We start from the raw sequence: 16,331 nt of genomic DNA on the forward strand, positions 1-16,331 counted from the left end.
TATTGACAAAGCATTTTATCACAATTTATTTTTAAAATGACGGAGCAAAGAATTTGCTTTTAAAATATAATAAAATATAGCGAAGTGATGAAAATTTTAAAGAACGTTTTTGATTTAAACGTTATGTCTAAAATCAGAGTTTTTAATAATACAATGACAAGAGAGATTAATGAACTAGCATATTAGCCACCGATGAATATGTGATAAAAATAAATGGCGCTTATTAATCACTGAATCTCTATTATGAAGATTTCTACAGTAGTTAAACGAAGCAATTTTATTAACTAAAATTGTGGAATTTTAGAAAAAAAAAACAGAATTGTAAAATAATTACTAAATTGGGTCATGGATGACTCAAAATTGCTTTAAAACTGCATAGCAAGATTATGCTATCGAAATAAGGATCCAATCGTTTAAAAAGAGGCATCATAAAGAGCCAAAACAATAAAAGCACGTCAAGTTTGATCAATAATCGAAGGTTTTTAAAACTTTTTTCTTAGATTATGATGATAAACTCGACTACAAATTTAACATTTACAAATGTTATTGTATTGCAATGACAGGCGCAGAAAATTAAACACGAAAAGTGTTGCTAAATTTGTATATGTTTAAATTGTAATGGTCATGCTACGATTCTTATCAAAAAGACAAGACATAATTAATCGTCCCGTCGAGTGAGGACGAGTGATAGAATCTCTTCCATTTCGACCAAGCGTATATAAACGCAAACATGGAATTTACATTAGTTACTCTCGACTTGAGACGCAGTTCAGCAATAGCATAAAAATAAAAATTGTCACACCTCATATGTTTGTGGCTCCCTAGATTTTTTTATTGATCTATATTACTAAAATGTACTTTTTAAACATTTTTCTTAAAAAAAACAAAATGTCATGTAGCGAGAATTTTGATGGCGTTACCAACTCACAATTTGCATTAAAACGTAAAACGAAGGAAGTGGAATTAGATTTTTTTTGACAACAATTAAATAATTAAACAAATAATGAGTCGCGAAGTGAGAAATTTTATGTTTTTTTTTTTTATGGGAACTAAAAAAATCTTCTTAAAAACTTTAGATAGAACTAATTAATTTGTAATAACTAAATTTCAACACGATATTTGTAAGTATTTAATAATATTTAATTAAAAAACTTGATTCCTATCAATATATGTAAATCGGACATAAAATTGTTTCTTAAAGTTTTACCGTCGAAGTGAATACATAGTTTATAATTTTATTATTAACAATTCAATAAATATTATAACAAAATTTGTTATAATAATTATTTATAAACAATACTATAAGTGCTAACAATTTATAAATACGTATTTATGTTTGTTTTTATTTATGTAATAATTTTACCCTTGTGATTATTTTTGTTATGTAGTTTTATTTATGTGTGCCGAATGTTTGTTTATTTATTTTTATTTTTGTTTTGGTAATTATTTTTTATAAATATTAATTAATAAAAAGTTGTAGACTATAATCGCTCTCTAGATCGTGTGTTGTAGTAATTTGTATTGGAAAAAATCTCAGCATGCATTTTTTTGTATTAAAAATAGATAAAAAAATCAGAAAAGAATTTAGTGTCGCACCTGTGTGACGGGATTCTCTCCCGGTCTATAGACTACGTTGTGCAGAGGTCTCTTTCTTCCAACGTAGTTCACGCAGACGAACTCTAGTAGCGAAGCGTAGATGAAACACATACACACACCGTCCCAAACGTTCATCGCGGTAAGATTGGAAACCACTGGCAGGGTCGAACGAAAGCCATTCGAAGTTGTGAAAAAATTAAGCATTGTTGTTACACCTGAAATCGAGCAAAATATTTGTAAATTTTGACATTTATGTACTTTTGTTTATATCATATACATAAAAGGCTAAATGGATGACTATGATGGTATCTAAGAATATAAGTGATTTTATAAATGCAATTAGAAGAGACTATTTACTGTTGTTGATTAAAATCTATCGACCAGTAAGAGAATGATGCGTTTAAAAACTATTTTTCAAGAAATTAAATATAAAACGCCAGATTCTTACAACTAGTGTGATGACTTTATTAGATTTTTTAAATAAAAATATGCACTCTGGTTGATTTAGTGTATTTAAGAGAGTAAAAAATAAATATTTCGGTCCGGAGTTTTGGCAGCAGCTTAGTTGTTGAAGAACTTACCTTGTAAGAAATTGTCGAATTACTAAAACAATAAAGTGGATTAAATCAAACTATTTTTACAGTTTTAAATGCATTTTGTAGAACTAGCTGTCGGTACTTCACTATCGTGAGGTACCAAAGCTAGCGAGTGTGCGAGTACCGGACCCTCAACTTTTTGCGTTTTAAATATTATTTTTGCTTCGTTCTAATTAAAAAAAATGTATTTTAAAATTTAATGGTTCAAATTAGACATTATTAGTTAGGATTTTCAATGATAGTCAAAATGGTTCAATCTATAAAAAACTACTTAACCTTTTCAATTCATTTGAAAATAGGTTTACAACTTGAATAAATATTTTCAGAAGAATACATTTTATATTATTTATCGTTAAACTTGAAACTTAGATATTTAATGATAAATCTAAATATTGTTTATCATTGTTGAATAGGTTTAAAACTTAGCTAGATAATAATAAATTACACACTGTACAGTGAAACCTAAATATAGCAAAGTTCACGGAACCAATGAATAAATTCCGGTATACTGAAAATTCGTTATATTGAATGTAAGGAAAATGATATATTTTTATTTTATTTTTAATTACCATATTACTACAGCATTAAAATAACCTCTTATAAGGTTGACAGATCGTTTTTGTCCATTTTTAAGGATACTGTATGAAACAATAAAATTTGTGAAAACAATGTTTAAACAAAAAGTTGCAAGTTTATTCCTCTACGGTAATTTCCGTCAATTTTGTTCTTTGGTTGTCGTTTAAATTTAATTTATGAATTATATTAGTAGTAATAATGTGTTCAATGTTTAACTCTTGATAAGTCTTATTGTTTTTAATTCTTTTTCAGAAACAATGATGGAATAATTTGATGACCTATATAGCTACAGCGTAGAATTGGTATATATAAACAAAGAGTGAATCTTCTCATGTTGAAGTCACTATCATCAAGTATTTTCTTTTTATAAAGAACATACTACATAAGCTTGATGTAACTGAATACCTTGAATTTGGCTATTACTAAAGAGGAATGATGACACGGAACAAAAATTGCTTAAAAACCATGACGTATACACATTTTGTCACATTGGAATTAAAAATAAGCCACTCTTAGATCTTTTAGTTATCGATTATTCCAGGTAAGCAATCACATTTTTCGCAATCAAAAACTCACTTTTCGGCCCCGGAGCCCAACGTCGGGAATTCAAAATTTGAAGATTTCATTACGGAGATTGTTTATTTATTTTATTTTTATTTAGTTTATTCAATGTACTCTTCTAATCCCCAACACATTATATATATATATATATATATATATATATATATATATATATATATATATATATATATATATATATATATATATATATATATATTTAATTTTCATAGTTATAACACACCTAGTTAATCTGCAATCCGATTATTTATATTCAGTCTAATGACGAATTAATGAAAATTATTGTCGCGTAGCAAAATTTTGTTAATAAATAATAATTATTTAAAGCTGTTGTCACGGTACTGTCGGCCATTTTGTTTTATATCTGAATGCTAATTTTTTATTGGTCGAAACAACAGAAAATCAATCGGAGCAAATTTAATTTTTATTTTTATTATTATAATTTAATATATTTGCTTTTTTTACGTGTATATATCAACTTCCACCAAGCGGAGCTACGTCAATTATCGACCGAGAAGATGCTTAGAAGACCGAGTAACTATTAATGTAAAATATACATTAATATTTAAAATATCAGAAAGGGAAGAATATGCTATCTAAAAACGTGTTTTTCCATCTGACTTATTAATCTATAGAGCAGTGGTGGCCAAACTTTTCATTACTACTCGTATGTGCTAAGTGATCATAAGAAAAATAGTAATTTAAATTTAAAATAAACAGATAATACCAATATCTATTCAATATGAAGTTATTTTAATAACACAAATTAACAATTACTTCAAATAAACATAAAAATTGTTTATGAATAAAACAATATGTTCTATTATTTTATTTCTGGCGGGCGACTTGAAATAGTTATGCGATCGACCAGTCGACCGCGGTCGACGCTATGGCCACCTTTGTTATAGAAGAATATAACGAATGTAAGGCATGAACATATTTACATGAAATAATATTTCCCCCAAAATTCATAAATTAATTTTATAAAAATATCGTTGTATATTTCTAATAAAATATGCTATAATAAAATAATTAAAAAAATACATTACATAATGATTTAGCTATAGATTGAAATTTTCTCTCAAATTAATTAAAAAAAAATTATCAAAATAATAAATATTTATATTAAAGTATTAAGTATTATAAGTATTTTTATTAATTTAAGAAAAATAAAAAAGTTTTTATTCATAAATTAAAGTCTTAGTAAATAGGCACACTAACGGATTTATATATACATATATAGATTTAATGTGATTCTTATTGCTTTCAATAAAATAAAAAAATAAATAAGTCTGGAATTAATTGCACCAAAAAATAATTCGCTCACATACTCATCATTGTTCCAAATATAATACACCAACTGTTATTTTTATATTTTAGTGGTAATAACTGATATTATAATCAAGTATATTTTTTAAAATGCGTCAATTATGATTTTTCTCACTATATAACATTATTAATTTATGAGATATAATCATTAAATGTTCAGTTTTATATTTAAGGCATTCCTGTAAATTTATTAATGGTAAAAAAATATTCAAAAAACACAGAATGCAATTTTTTTAGTATATAATCTGAAAGATTAATTTGAACTTATTAAATTAATAAAATAAAACATTATTTTTTTATATACATATAATATAATGATTATAAACATTTACTTAAAATCACTTAATCAACCACTCTGCTTCATTTTGTCACAAATATAACAGAAACAGTGCATCAATGCTCAAAGGAAAGAGCAATATTAAGAATGAATCATAAATAATTTCTTTTGTAAATAATATAGTTATTTAAAGTGCGATTAACTGTGTTTAAAACTAACTACTGATTATGTTGCATTGAAAATTATTATAAATAAAATCACAAGAAAAGCAAATAATAAACGATTTTGTAATGGAACTAAATCAATCAACAATAATTATTTTAAATACGTACCAATTGTAGTTATATACTATTGTTGATTTTAGTTCCTTTTATAAAAAATACACACACGATGAACAGTAGTTGTCAGAGAAGCGTCACAGAGTGGATCGACAAGGACAAAGCATTCGAAAACACTCTTGATTTTTTAGCACAGGGTGCACCGAACCTACCTATCATGACTCTGGCCGGAACAGCATTCCACTCTAGCCAAAAAGTGATGAAAGATGACGTAACGAGGATGATACCAGGTATGAACACTGTCGTGAAGTAAAACGATCGATCTCTGGTAAAGATCAAATCCACTTTCAAGCAGCTGTAATTTCCTACAATAGATGCAAGCATGGAAAAAGAAAACATGATTCGTGTAAGTAAAAAGGATAAAAAATCAACAAAAAATAAAAATAACAGTTAAGTGCTTATTTTGGATAAATATAATACAATCATTCCTTAATGTTTTAAAAATTAAACAACTATGTATATGTAGAGATGAGTTTTCGATACTTTTCTTAAGAATCTATAAGATTTATGGATGTATATGATTGATCATTATGCAATACATTGACATTTTTGGGCATAGCAATGGATTAACATTTGTATTGGCTCATATTCTCACTGCGTAGCTAAGCAAATCTTGTCTTTATGAAGTAAAATGTCTGTTTAAATGGAAAACTTCCCAAATTTTCGCCCTGCGCGGTTGAATTAATTTATTTAAATCAAATTAAGACCAAGGTGCTCTAACAGGATTTTCAACTCCGTCACGATAGTAAAAAACAATATGTATTATTACAATACATAAAAAATAATACAGCTGCTGATCTGCAGCACCCTTAAATGTTAACATATAAAACATGTTAGTAAGCTATCGAGTCGACCCATTTCTAGTAATTTTACATACTAATATCTCATTCCATTACTAATATAATTTCTGTATATACTGTACAGAATCTAATATCTAAACAGTGAATAATATTATTCAAATAAGAATAAGTAAATGAAGTGTTCATTAATCAAATTATATAAGCTGTAAATTATCTGCCGCCGCAACTTCCGTCTTGACCTTTTTTCAATGTAACAAATTATATTTGATGGTTCTATGATTAAAAATGTATTATATCTTTGCAAAGGAATAAATAAAATCATAAACAGCGATGTCTTCAGGCAGTCATGCGGTCACAAAGTTGAGTGTGACCTTTATTATTTTACCTATCATGGATCGCGCCGGGACGGCGTTCCACTCTAGCCAAAAGGTAATAAACGAAGAGGTGACTAAGATGATCCCTGGTATAAAAACTGTTGTGAAGTAAAACGCTCTGTCCCTCGTGAAGATGAGATCCACCTTCAGACAGCTGTAGTTTCCTATATTTCATTATTACAACATAATTATTACACATGTACAAAAATAAACATTTGGAATGTTTTTGATCTTATAACATATTTTATATAATATACATATGATTTATGAGTGGTTCACGCACAACATCCAATCAGACTTATCCTTTTTTCTATGTTTTTTTTGGTCTTGATGAATACTGTGTTTATGTGTGTTTTTTTAGTATATATAAATATATGTAGCATGATAATTATCTAAATGCCAATGTGTTTTTGTAAGTACCTTGCTCTTCAAATCGTCTTTGGCAAAGGTTACACTCGAGCTCTTCATCGTCCATCAGAAGTGTAAGAGCATCCGCTGCTTGCAATGCAATATCAAACACTATTGATAACAATAATGGTCACCAAAAGCGGGGTTCAATTTTAAAAAGTATTACTACATAACAATATTTCTTTGGAATGGGCTTCCAAAAAAAGTTAAAAATACATAGGCAAAAACATTGAATTTACAACAAGGATTTGGTTTTTTTGATGGGATAGAACTACAAAAACACGGATTTACAAGCAGCTGATACGATAACAAAAGGAGGGGGTAAAGTTTATGTAATAAATATCATAATTATAATTTTATGAACTGTTGTCAAAATTTAAGAGTATCGAACCAAAATAAATTTACCTCATTATTTATGAAAAGTTACGTATTTTTATTGTATTTTAATGTTTTTTTTTTGAATGAAATAATAAAATATATAATAATTAGCAAAAAATAAAATAAAAACTAAGCAAAAATTTTGTGTTCATATATGAAATGCAATTAATACTTTGTTTTATATTGTAAAAAATTGCACATATATTAATAAAAAAATCTCTTGTTTCTGTTAATGGAGCGATGATTTCGGTGATACAGGTGATATAAATATTTTTAAACCAATATCAAATGAACTGTTCATATGATAAAAAAATACAATGAATAATATATTTTTAACCTTGGCTTTTTTACGCATAGTTTACTTTTTTGTATTTTATGTGACATTTATATTTTTATTGTCTTAAAAGTGGTATATTATATTATTGATCAGGATTTGTTTTAATTTTAAAGAACATAATAAGTCGCATATGACTTGCCAAAAGGGTCTTATAAAACTAATTGATTAGCTTCTTTGTCGGCATAAACAAACGATATTGCATTTCCGAGCGGACGTCCAAGCGTGAGCTTAATGCGTTACAGCGAAATAAATCAGTACATGATCAATGCCAACAAGCAAATATTAATACACCTGACTCAAATCAAAGTCTGAGAATTAGTGTCATCTATTTAATTTATTATAAACTGATTAACAATATGAGCATTTTTATAAGGAACTTTAACCAGATATTCCTAATTGAGACATATGATAGTTAAACTTAACAGAGGTTCGCCAAGGGTCGACTAAAACTTAAAAGAACGATGAAGCAGCCGCTTCACACTTCACGCCAAACCTAGTTTATAATTCAAAGTGAATTTATTATTAATTTATTAAATTTTTAATTTTATTTTCTATAAAAATAATTGAGAATGCCAATCAGTTTTTCAAGAAAGAGCTTACAGTCTTCAGCTGAAAACTGTAAACACAGTCTTGCATACAATATATTATTATAAAATGAATAGTTCATTAGATACAGGATTTAAAAATGTTGTTTTTTTTTGACTAATTACAGTTTAGAATTTATTTATTATTATTAATTATGGTATATGGGTTTTTCAGTATTTTTAATAATAATATTAAAAATAAATGTTTAAAATTAAAAAATATTTTAAATATAATTTTAAATAAATAAACATAATCATAAATTTTATTTGATTCGAAACTCCATAGAATACGTTTTATTAATAAATAAGAATAATAATATTTTTTCTAAGCATGCATAAAATAAATATTTAAACCGAAAATAAAATTATAGAAAACAACTAAATTTCTATTTAAGCTTTTTTTAATTACGCGATTTTGAATGAAAATGGACATGAAATCTAAAAGGACAAATTTGAAGGAGAGCTTTGATACTTTTTTGTTGTCGTGTTTAATTTTTTTTATTAAAACTTTTTTCATAATAACACACATTGTCTACACAAAATAGATGAACAACAGTATAAGCCAAGACCAAGCCGTGACAAGCAGGTTGAAAAAAGTATCACAAACGCCATAAAACACCCATACATCACAGACATACATTTTATTTGATGAAAATTGTGCTTTTAGAAATTTCAATCAGGTGCTTCAATAGAATATCGAAATAAAAAAAAAATCGGTGTCGAAAATTCTAAAATTTCATAACCTATCGCAAGTATCAAAAAAATTGTATTTATAATATTTGATGTACAAAATTAAATAAAAAATATAATATAATTCATTCCATTTGGCAAATCTAAACGCTCTATAATGATTTTTAGCCTTTTCCTGTTAATGAGAAAGGACTTGTGTTTTAAAAGCCTAACGTACCTTTTATCCAATACTTTTGTATTGGTCTGTTATCTATAACAATTATCGTACTAGATTAAAAATAAAATAAAACGGTCAGTAAATATAGACAATAAATATATGAATTCATAAACGATACACATATGATGAAACATAAATAGTTATTATTATTTGTCAGATGTAATTTATGTTAATATGTATGTGTGTATATGTTACGAATAAGTTTTACGAATACTTTGAATATGAAACATCGCAAAATATTAATATAAATATATTAAATTTAAAAATACATAATATAATATCATATAAAAGCACATGGATATATTTATCAACTAATATATTAAACATTTAAAACATCAAAACATTTGTAAATAAATTATGCATAGGCGATATTTAAATAAGATTTCACCCCATAGATTATTTTTACTATACCCCAATCAAAAATATACTGACAAGTTACTAAAAGATATTGGCAAGATATTTGCCATCAAAATTTATGTCGTGTATGTTTTATGCTTTTGAAGGTGTGTTAATTTATTGTATATAGATTTTATCGTTGATTCATTTTTAATGACTTACCTTTTTGATTTTAACATTTATTTTATTTACCGTAAAACATTTAAAGCATTAGAATAATAATAAAATATATTCGAAGGTGGCTCACCTCTCCAACTAGCCTTTATGGGACAGGCTATGGTTTGATTTTGTATTAGATAAGCGTTTAGCGTAGTCAACGAAGGCGACTTTCTCAAAGTATCTTCGTCGTTCTTCCATACGTACGTTATAGCTGATTGTTCGTACGAAACTGAAAAAATCAGAATATTTATTAATAAATCTGTTTTAACTGTAATATAAACACTATAGGTTGATCAACAAATCTAGTCAGTTTACAATAATACCAACTTTAACCTATTCAATCCTGTTTTGGACTAAGTAAATCTCATACGACCAGATTCTCTCCACGAAGAAGATCACATCTTATAAAAAAATAAGATATATCATACTTGAAAAAAGGTCCAAACTTTGAAAAGCTTCAGATCAAAAATAGAGTGTCGAAAATGTGTACGTTCATTTTTTAAAAGACCATAGTTTCAAAACATTTTGTATGCACTAGATTAAAGTCTTCCAAGCCTTCCATTTCTTTTGAGTATATAAACTATTATACATACTAATAAAAATATTATTCTTAAGATTAATAAAAATATTTTTAAATATTGGGTCTATCATGTTAAAATATAATAAATATTTATAAATACACATAATTAAATCAAATCTTTCTAATCATATTATTGTCATCCTCTAGTTATAAACAAAATAGGTCTGAATCTCAAAAATTCTTTAGTCGCATATGGCTTCAGTTATATTATACTTTTATTACGTCACAAATTCTAATTTTAGCATGGAAATTTAAAATGGATCAAGAATAATATTAACGGCAAACGGAATCGGCAACCGACCGATTTTTTCCGACTATCTATAAACGTTTAAACAATGTTCTTGACTTTTATTCTGTTCTCGAAAGCCCACTTTATACATATTACATACTATTTTCACTGAATTATTTATATATTTTATCGTTTTCAAAAAATATTTAAATACGTATTGTAACTATAAATTTGCTCTCAGATATCATCCGAAAATCTATGATAATTTACGAAAAGTTTGGAAGGCTTGGAAAGCTCTGCACTAGATTCACTGGTCAACCTAAGGATAAAATTATACTGACTGCTTTCTAAGGCAAAAGAACACAATGGGTCGTCAAACGGGAATATGTTGAGTCGACCCTGGCACGACAGGATGAGGTGTCTCCTCATCAGGTAATTGATTGTGCCATTCCTATAAATCCTAAGGGCGAAGTGCATGGGGATAATGGGATCTTTGAAGTCCCCATGCATGATGAAATACGTGTCTGGCAGCCAAATGTCCTCATGGTGGTGGATGGCGTTGAGGAATTCGTACTGTGACTGATTCGAGTATCGAAGCCTAGGATCGAACCACTGTTGCTGAAGTAGAAATTCGACTTCATATTTCTGAAATAATAAAATATATTTTTAAAAAAATTTCTGTCGAATCAATTAATTTCGTCAATCAGACTGTAAATTAATACAAATAAAATAATTCTTGGATTTCGTAAGCTGATACTTTAAAAGACATATCCAAAAAAAACAAGTAGAACTATGTCTTATAAATTAAAACGATATAAATATTTTTGGTATAGGAAAGAATTTCACACAACGCATAATAAAGATAAAATTACTAACGAAATTAATGTATATATGTAGGTTTATACTAGCGATTTTATTAAACGAAACTATTAGACGTTTTCATTAACAGTAACTTACCAAACTAGATTCGTCCGGCGACGCTAAACTCAAAAGCAAAACGCTCACGTTCACCGTCAGGATTCCTGTAACAACAAAAATAGTTTAAGATTACACTCTTCAAAAGATCAAATTCTGATTAAAGAAAAACTGCTTAATAAATTTTGTATCTTTGTCGAAAAATTTCGAAGCCGCTTCCGGAATCATAAATTATAAACAATTGGTCTTTCGAATTCGAGATGAAAATTTTGTAAATGTGTGTATGTATATATGCGTTGAATTTATGGGCTTTCCAAGCGAAGGGTTGATTATGTAAAATAGGCAAAAGCTGATAGATGTCGTAAATCATAGCGAAAGTCGGTAGAATATTTGATAATATAAGCGATGATGGAAATATGTAAGATTTATGGTGTACAGTAATAAAGTAGAGCAGTGTTTAGTGTTGTTGTATTAATTAATCATTTGATAAAAAAATGTTTATTGTGAAATTATGTAGTAGTGTTAGTTTATTTATTAATTGGAATAGTGGGTAAATATTATTTTATTTAATTTAAAAAAATAAATATTATTTATATTTAAGATGTTTTTAAATACTTAACAAGAAAGCTAGCCATCGCAAAAATAATTTGTGAAAGAGAGATAATAAAACATATAACATAGTTTAGGGTTGGTACGATCTTATATTTTGCAACTTACATTCAAGTTAATTTAAATTAATACATTTATAAATACTAATAATACTACATAATATTAGGACATCTGCAATTCCTCATTGAAAATGTATTAAAGCTTATATTATAATCTATTATTTTTATTAGTTATGTTAAATGAAACTTTAATAATAATCTATATATTATTTTAAATAATACTAATCTATATAATATTTTAAAATTATTAAAAAAAAACTATAATTGTTGTTTTTAAGAAAGACCTAAAATTTAATTTATGTAACTCCTGTAAAAGATTTTCCATATTTATAAATAATAATAATCTAAAGAGTATGTTGTTTGTATGTATAATTTTAATGACAGTTATACTCAAATAGAATTAGTTTTCAGTTTATTTTTAAGACCACAAACTAAAAGATATCATAAAAATATATCGATTCAAAACTGCTGCTGAAATACAAACAGAATTGCAATCGACTTCAAACTCAACTTTTTCAAGACGATTGGTTGAAGCTGGATTTAAAGCGCAAAACCCAGAAAAAAACACTATTTGCTGAGAAAATGAAAAAAATCGCCTTGTATGGGCAAAAGCTCATCGCCATTGCACTGTTGAAGATTTGAGAAGAGTGGCTTTCTTCGACAAATTAAAAATTATTCTGTTTGGAGCAGATGATAAGCGACCTATTTTTATTTATTATATTTTTATTTATTATATATTAGAAAAAGCAAAAGATTTCATCCCTTATGCATTAATCGATACACCAAGAACTCATTTCTGGGGGTCCATGACAGCTTATGAATTAAGCTCTGTAAATTTCGTCCATTTCGACTTATACTAAAATAATCCTCTATCTATAGATTACACAATTCAAAGGGATAATGGGAATCACATCATTAATATGGCCAGAAAACAGCCCCGACCTGATTCCAATTGAAAATTTATGGGCAATCATAAAACAACAATTAAGAAAAAAACGATCAAAAAATTTTGCTGAGATGAAAAATTATATCACGGAAGTGTGGAAAAAAGAGATCGATTTTAAAATATTTAAAAATCTGTATTTATCGATGGCAGGCGAAATACAAGAATTTATTAAAAATAAAGGCGAAATTACGTCAAAATAATTTTAAGATGTTATAAAAGTGTTATATATTATAGATATTTACAAGCTTCTAATTTTAAATGTCCTTGATATTGTTTTCTATGAATAGAACCAAAAAAAAAGGGTCGCGCGCACGTGTTGAGTTGGAGGCTCGCCATTATGCATTTGCTGGGACGACGAAAAAATGTACTTTTCCTAGAATATAAGCAATTATACCTTTCTAATTGTACAATACCTGTATTTTAGCAAATATTTTAACAATAATACGCGTTTAAAATTATGTATCATATTAAAAAAAAAACTAACAATACAATACAAATCATTGGTCAAATATAAAAACTGTCTGGTTTACTAACTGCACTAAACTAATTTAACAATTAAACCAAAGAAGGAGTTAATCGGCAGGCTTACAAATCTAAAAAGCTTCTAGAAAAATTTCAACAAAAGACAAAAAAAGATTTCTTTGCTAAAATGGGACACCACTGTGAAATATTCTTTTAGTAGATTTGGTCAAAGTACGCGCCACGAATTTGAGAGCTTAAAAGTATTTATTGAAAATGTCTTTAAAAAGGATATTATGTGCATTTGGGATTTTTATTCAAAAAGCCGTATATGAAAAAACACCCTAACGGCCACATTTTTGTAATTGGCCGTTCCACAAAAAGGAGTGAAAAACACAAGCAAATAATGATAACTTTTACATTTACTTCCAATTCAAAGCATCAGAACTTAAAGAGCTAATTAAAGTCCGGATGTTCTTACCCGCTCTTTATAGTCAAGCATTGGCCCTCACCCACCGGCCCATTAGCAACCAGTAGCTTCAACATCTAATAGGCATCGCAAGTGTTTTACCTCCTTTCTAGACTTAAGCCATCACGATCGACGACTATGATCACGATTAGTATTGATGCTCTCTCGGCATCACTATGCTGAAGACAAAATATTTACTAGAGCGGGAAATAGGTAGCAAACTTAAAGAGCTATCTAAGCTCGTACGAACTTTGACCAAGATGATAAATCAAAACTCAACTTTAGATCATCGCAGATTGCAGAACCCGCCGCTTCTCTCTTCGCATATTTTGGTCTAGTTTGCCTTCCAGAATCTATATTTAAACTCGGTTTGGAGACGCCTGATGGCTTTGAGCGCATCCATGAACGTATAATTAACATATATATCTCAATTATTGCACAACAATTTAACGATAATAAACTTTGTCTTAATAAAAAATAAACACCTCTAACATGTTATAGAAAAAGCTTTTTTATCAAAAAAAATCTGAATATAAATATTCACATAAAAAAAAATTCTCAAAAATATAGTCATTACCTTTTAAGAAAAAATGTATGTGTAACTTTCATCAAAAAAAATAGTTAGAAACAAGGTTAAGAAGTGAATAAATATTCTTTACACGCACACATACACACCGTGTATAAGGCACGTTTCCCGTGAATTTTCATTAGGAGAACGTGAAATTTTCACCACCCGAGCTGAGCTTAAATTGGCACGTGTTTTGAAAATTTCCCTCACGCATCAGGGCGATTTAGGCATTCAAAACGCTTTTTTACAGGCGAGGTGTAATTTTGCTGTGGAACAAAGGCAACAACGGTCGCTTTGACTGAAGGAAAATTAAAAAAAATATAGAGTCAAATTGAAATATTTAACGGCAGTCGTTCTGTGTGTTGTTGTGTGTCGCAGCGGTACAAACTAATGTCGTAACCCTGGAAAATCGATAAGAGCACATGCTACGTGTGCACGTGTGTGTACATAGTGTACAGTAAAAATGTGTGGACTTTAATAGGGATGTCCAAGGACGATTCAACGAAATACGGGTTGACTCACTAAGAAGTTCACATCGGGAAATTCTCAATTTCCAGGGTATTCTGTTACCTATTTGTCTTATTGCCAACTTACACGACTGGTTTTTTATACCCTACGTTTTTTAGTAGTAGTTTTACTAATAACAGTTATTAAGCATATTTTGAAATTAATAATTATGTCTATCGACAACTTAATGCCTATAAAAATATTATTTTTTTAAAATCTTTTGTCAGAATCAGTGATAAAGAAAGGTCGCTTCTTTATCATGCACTTCTCTATTGTCACCGCCTTCAAAAGGCATGAGAGCAGTGGAACGATGCGGATGAAACTCGTGTTATTGGTCTACTAGCGCTTATTGACAATGATTATAGATATATCTTTAAATAAGTAAATAACTTTTGAACATCTAAAGCAAGTTTAAAAGCGCTCTAGAAAGTCGCGATCGCGTCCGTTAATCTTGCCACGTCAGCGCTTGAGAACGCTCATCTGGTTTAAGCCATTCAGCTTTTCAACGAGCTTGCCAAAGATAATGATGTTTTTGGCGAAAGATGGGCGGAGGCGGAATAAATTATGTAAGAAGTGCTCGTATATTTTAAGTGTGCATCATAGCTGTATTTTTTAAATTAATTCATTTATTTTTATTAAATTTTTCATTGTAACATGACAGGCGTAAGCCCAATGCGTTATAATGGGATAAATCTGTACCAACTGAGTAAGTCAATCAGATATAATGCATACCTACAAGTAAGTATTAACCACCAGACAAAGTCTGGGAATCGGTGACCTTTATATTAATAATTAAAAAATATTTAAATTGATTTCATAAGATAATTACTAAAACATTTCTGTTTTATATACGCCACATGTATGAATTATTATGTATGTATGTAGATTAATGTATATTCAATTTATATGTATCGAAATAAATATTATAATAAATACTTTTATAATAAGTGTAGAGTATTAAAAATATGTTTAAAACTTATGTGTATTGAAACAGATGTGTTGGTTTCGTATTATAAAATGAAATATTGCTTAAAATAATTATGCTTATCCGTATTTGAAAATATATCCCCATGTGTACGAATCCTAGATACATATGCATATCTCACCTGATATTTTACAATCTACGAGCAACGTATAAAATACAAAACATATAATTTAGCATAAAGTGCTCGTAAATATGACTTAAATAATTATTGTAAGCATACCCATGCGAAATAATAGTACAAAAGCAAATATTGTGTCATTCATGGGATATCAGTGTTAAAATATTGCTAAGCAAGCATTTGAACACACTACACACTTTTGTGTTATGTACTCTTTTAAATCATGCAAATAATCGATCTGATCTTAATTATT

At 28.1% G+C, this 16,331-nt stretch overlaps 1 protein-coding gene across 34 annotated transcripts in view; it reads right to left on the reverse strand.

The window, feature by feature from the left end:
- The window catches only part of pHCl-1 (pH-sensitive chloride channel 1), a 206,309-nt gene that overhangs the window by 11,021 nt on the left and 178,957 nt on the right, over window positions 1-16,331 (reverse strand). For 14 of the 34 annotated variants that reach the window (XM_088205162.1, XM_088205158.1, XM_088205165.1 and 11 more), the window contains 5 exons: window positions 11,401-11,465; window positions 10,785-11,088; window positions 9,723-9,863; window positions 6,477-6,629; window positions 1,597-1,811 (listed from right to left, as the gene is read on the reverse strand). In XM_088205162.1, the coding sequence (XP_088061288.1) occupies window positions 1,597-1,811; window positions 6,477-6,629; window positions 9,723-9,863; window positions 10,785-11,088; window positions 11,401-11,465 (878 nt within the window). Of the gene's footprint in view, window positions 1-1,596; window positions 1,812-5,443; window positions 5,597-6,476; window positions 6,630-6,885; window positions 6,961-9,722; window positions 9,864-10,784; window positions 11,089-11,400; window positions 11,466-16,331 lie in introns of all 34 variants that reach the window. The other 20 variants (XM_088205161.1, XM_088205157.1, XM_088205163.1 and 17 more) reach the window with 3 other exon arrangements.

The sequence above is a fragment of the Plectrocnemia conspersa genome, unplaced genomic scaffold (assembly GCF_051122295.1).
Source record: "Plectrocnemia conspersa isolate PC_06_02 unplaced genomic scaffold, ASM5112229v1 ptg000002l, whole genome shotgun sequence".
Classification (NCBI taxonomy): domain Eukaryota; kingdom Metazoa; phylum Arthropoda; class Insecta; order Trichoptera; family Polycentropodidae; genus Plectrocnemia; species Plectrocnemia conspersa.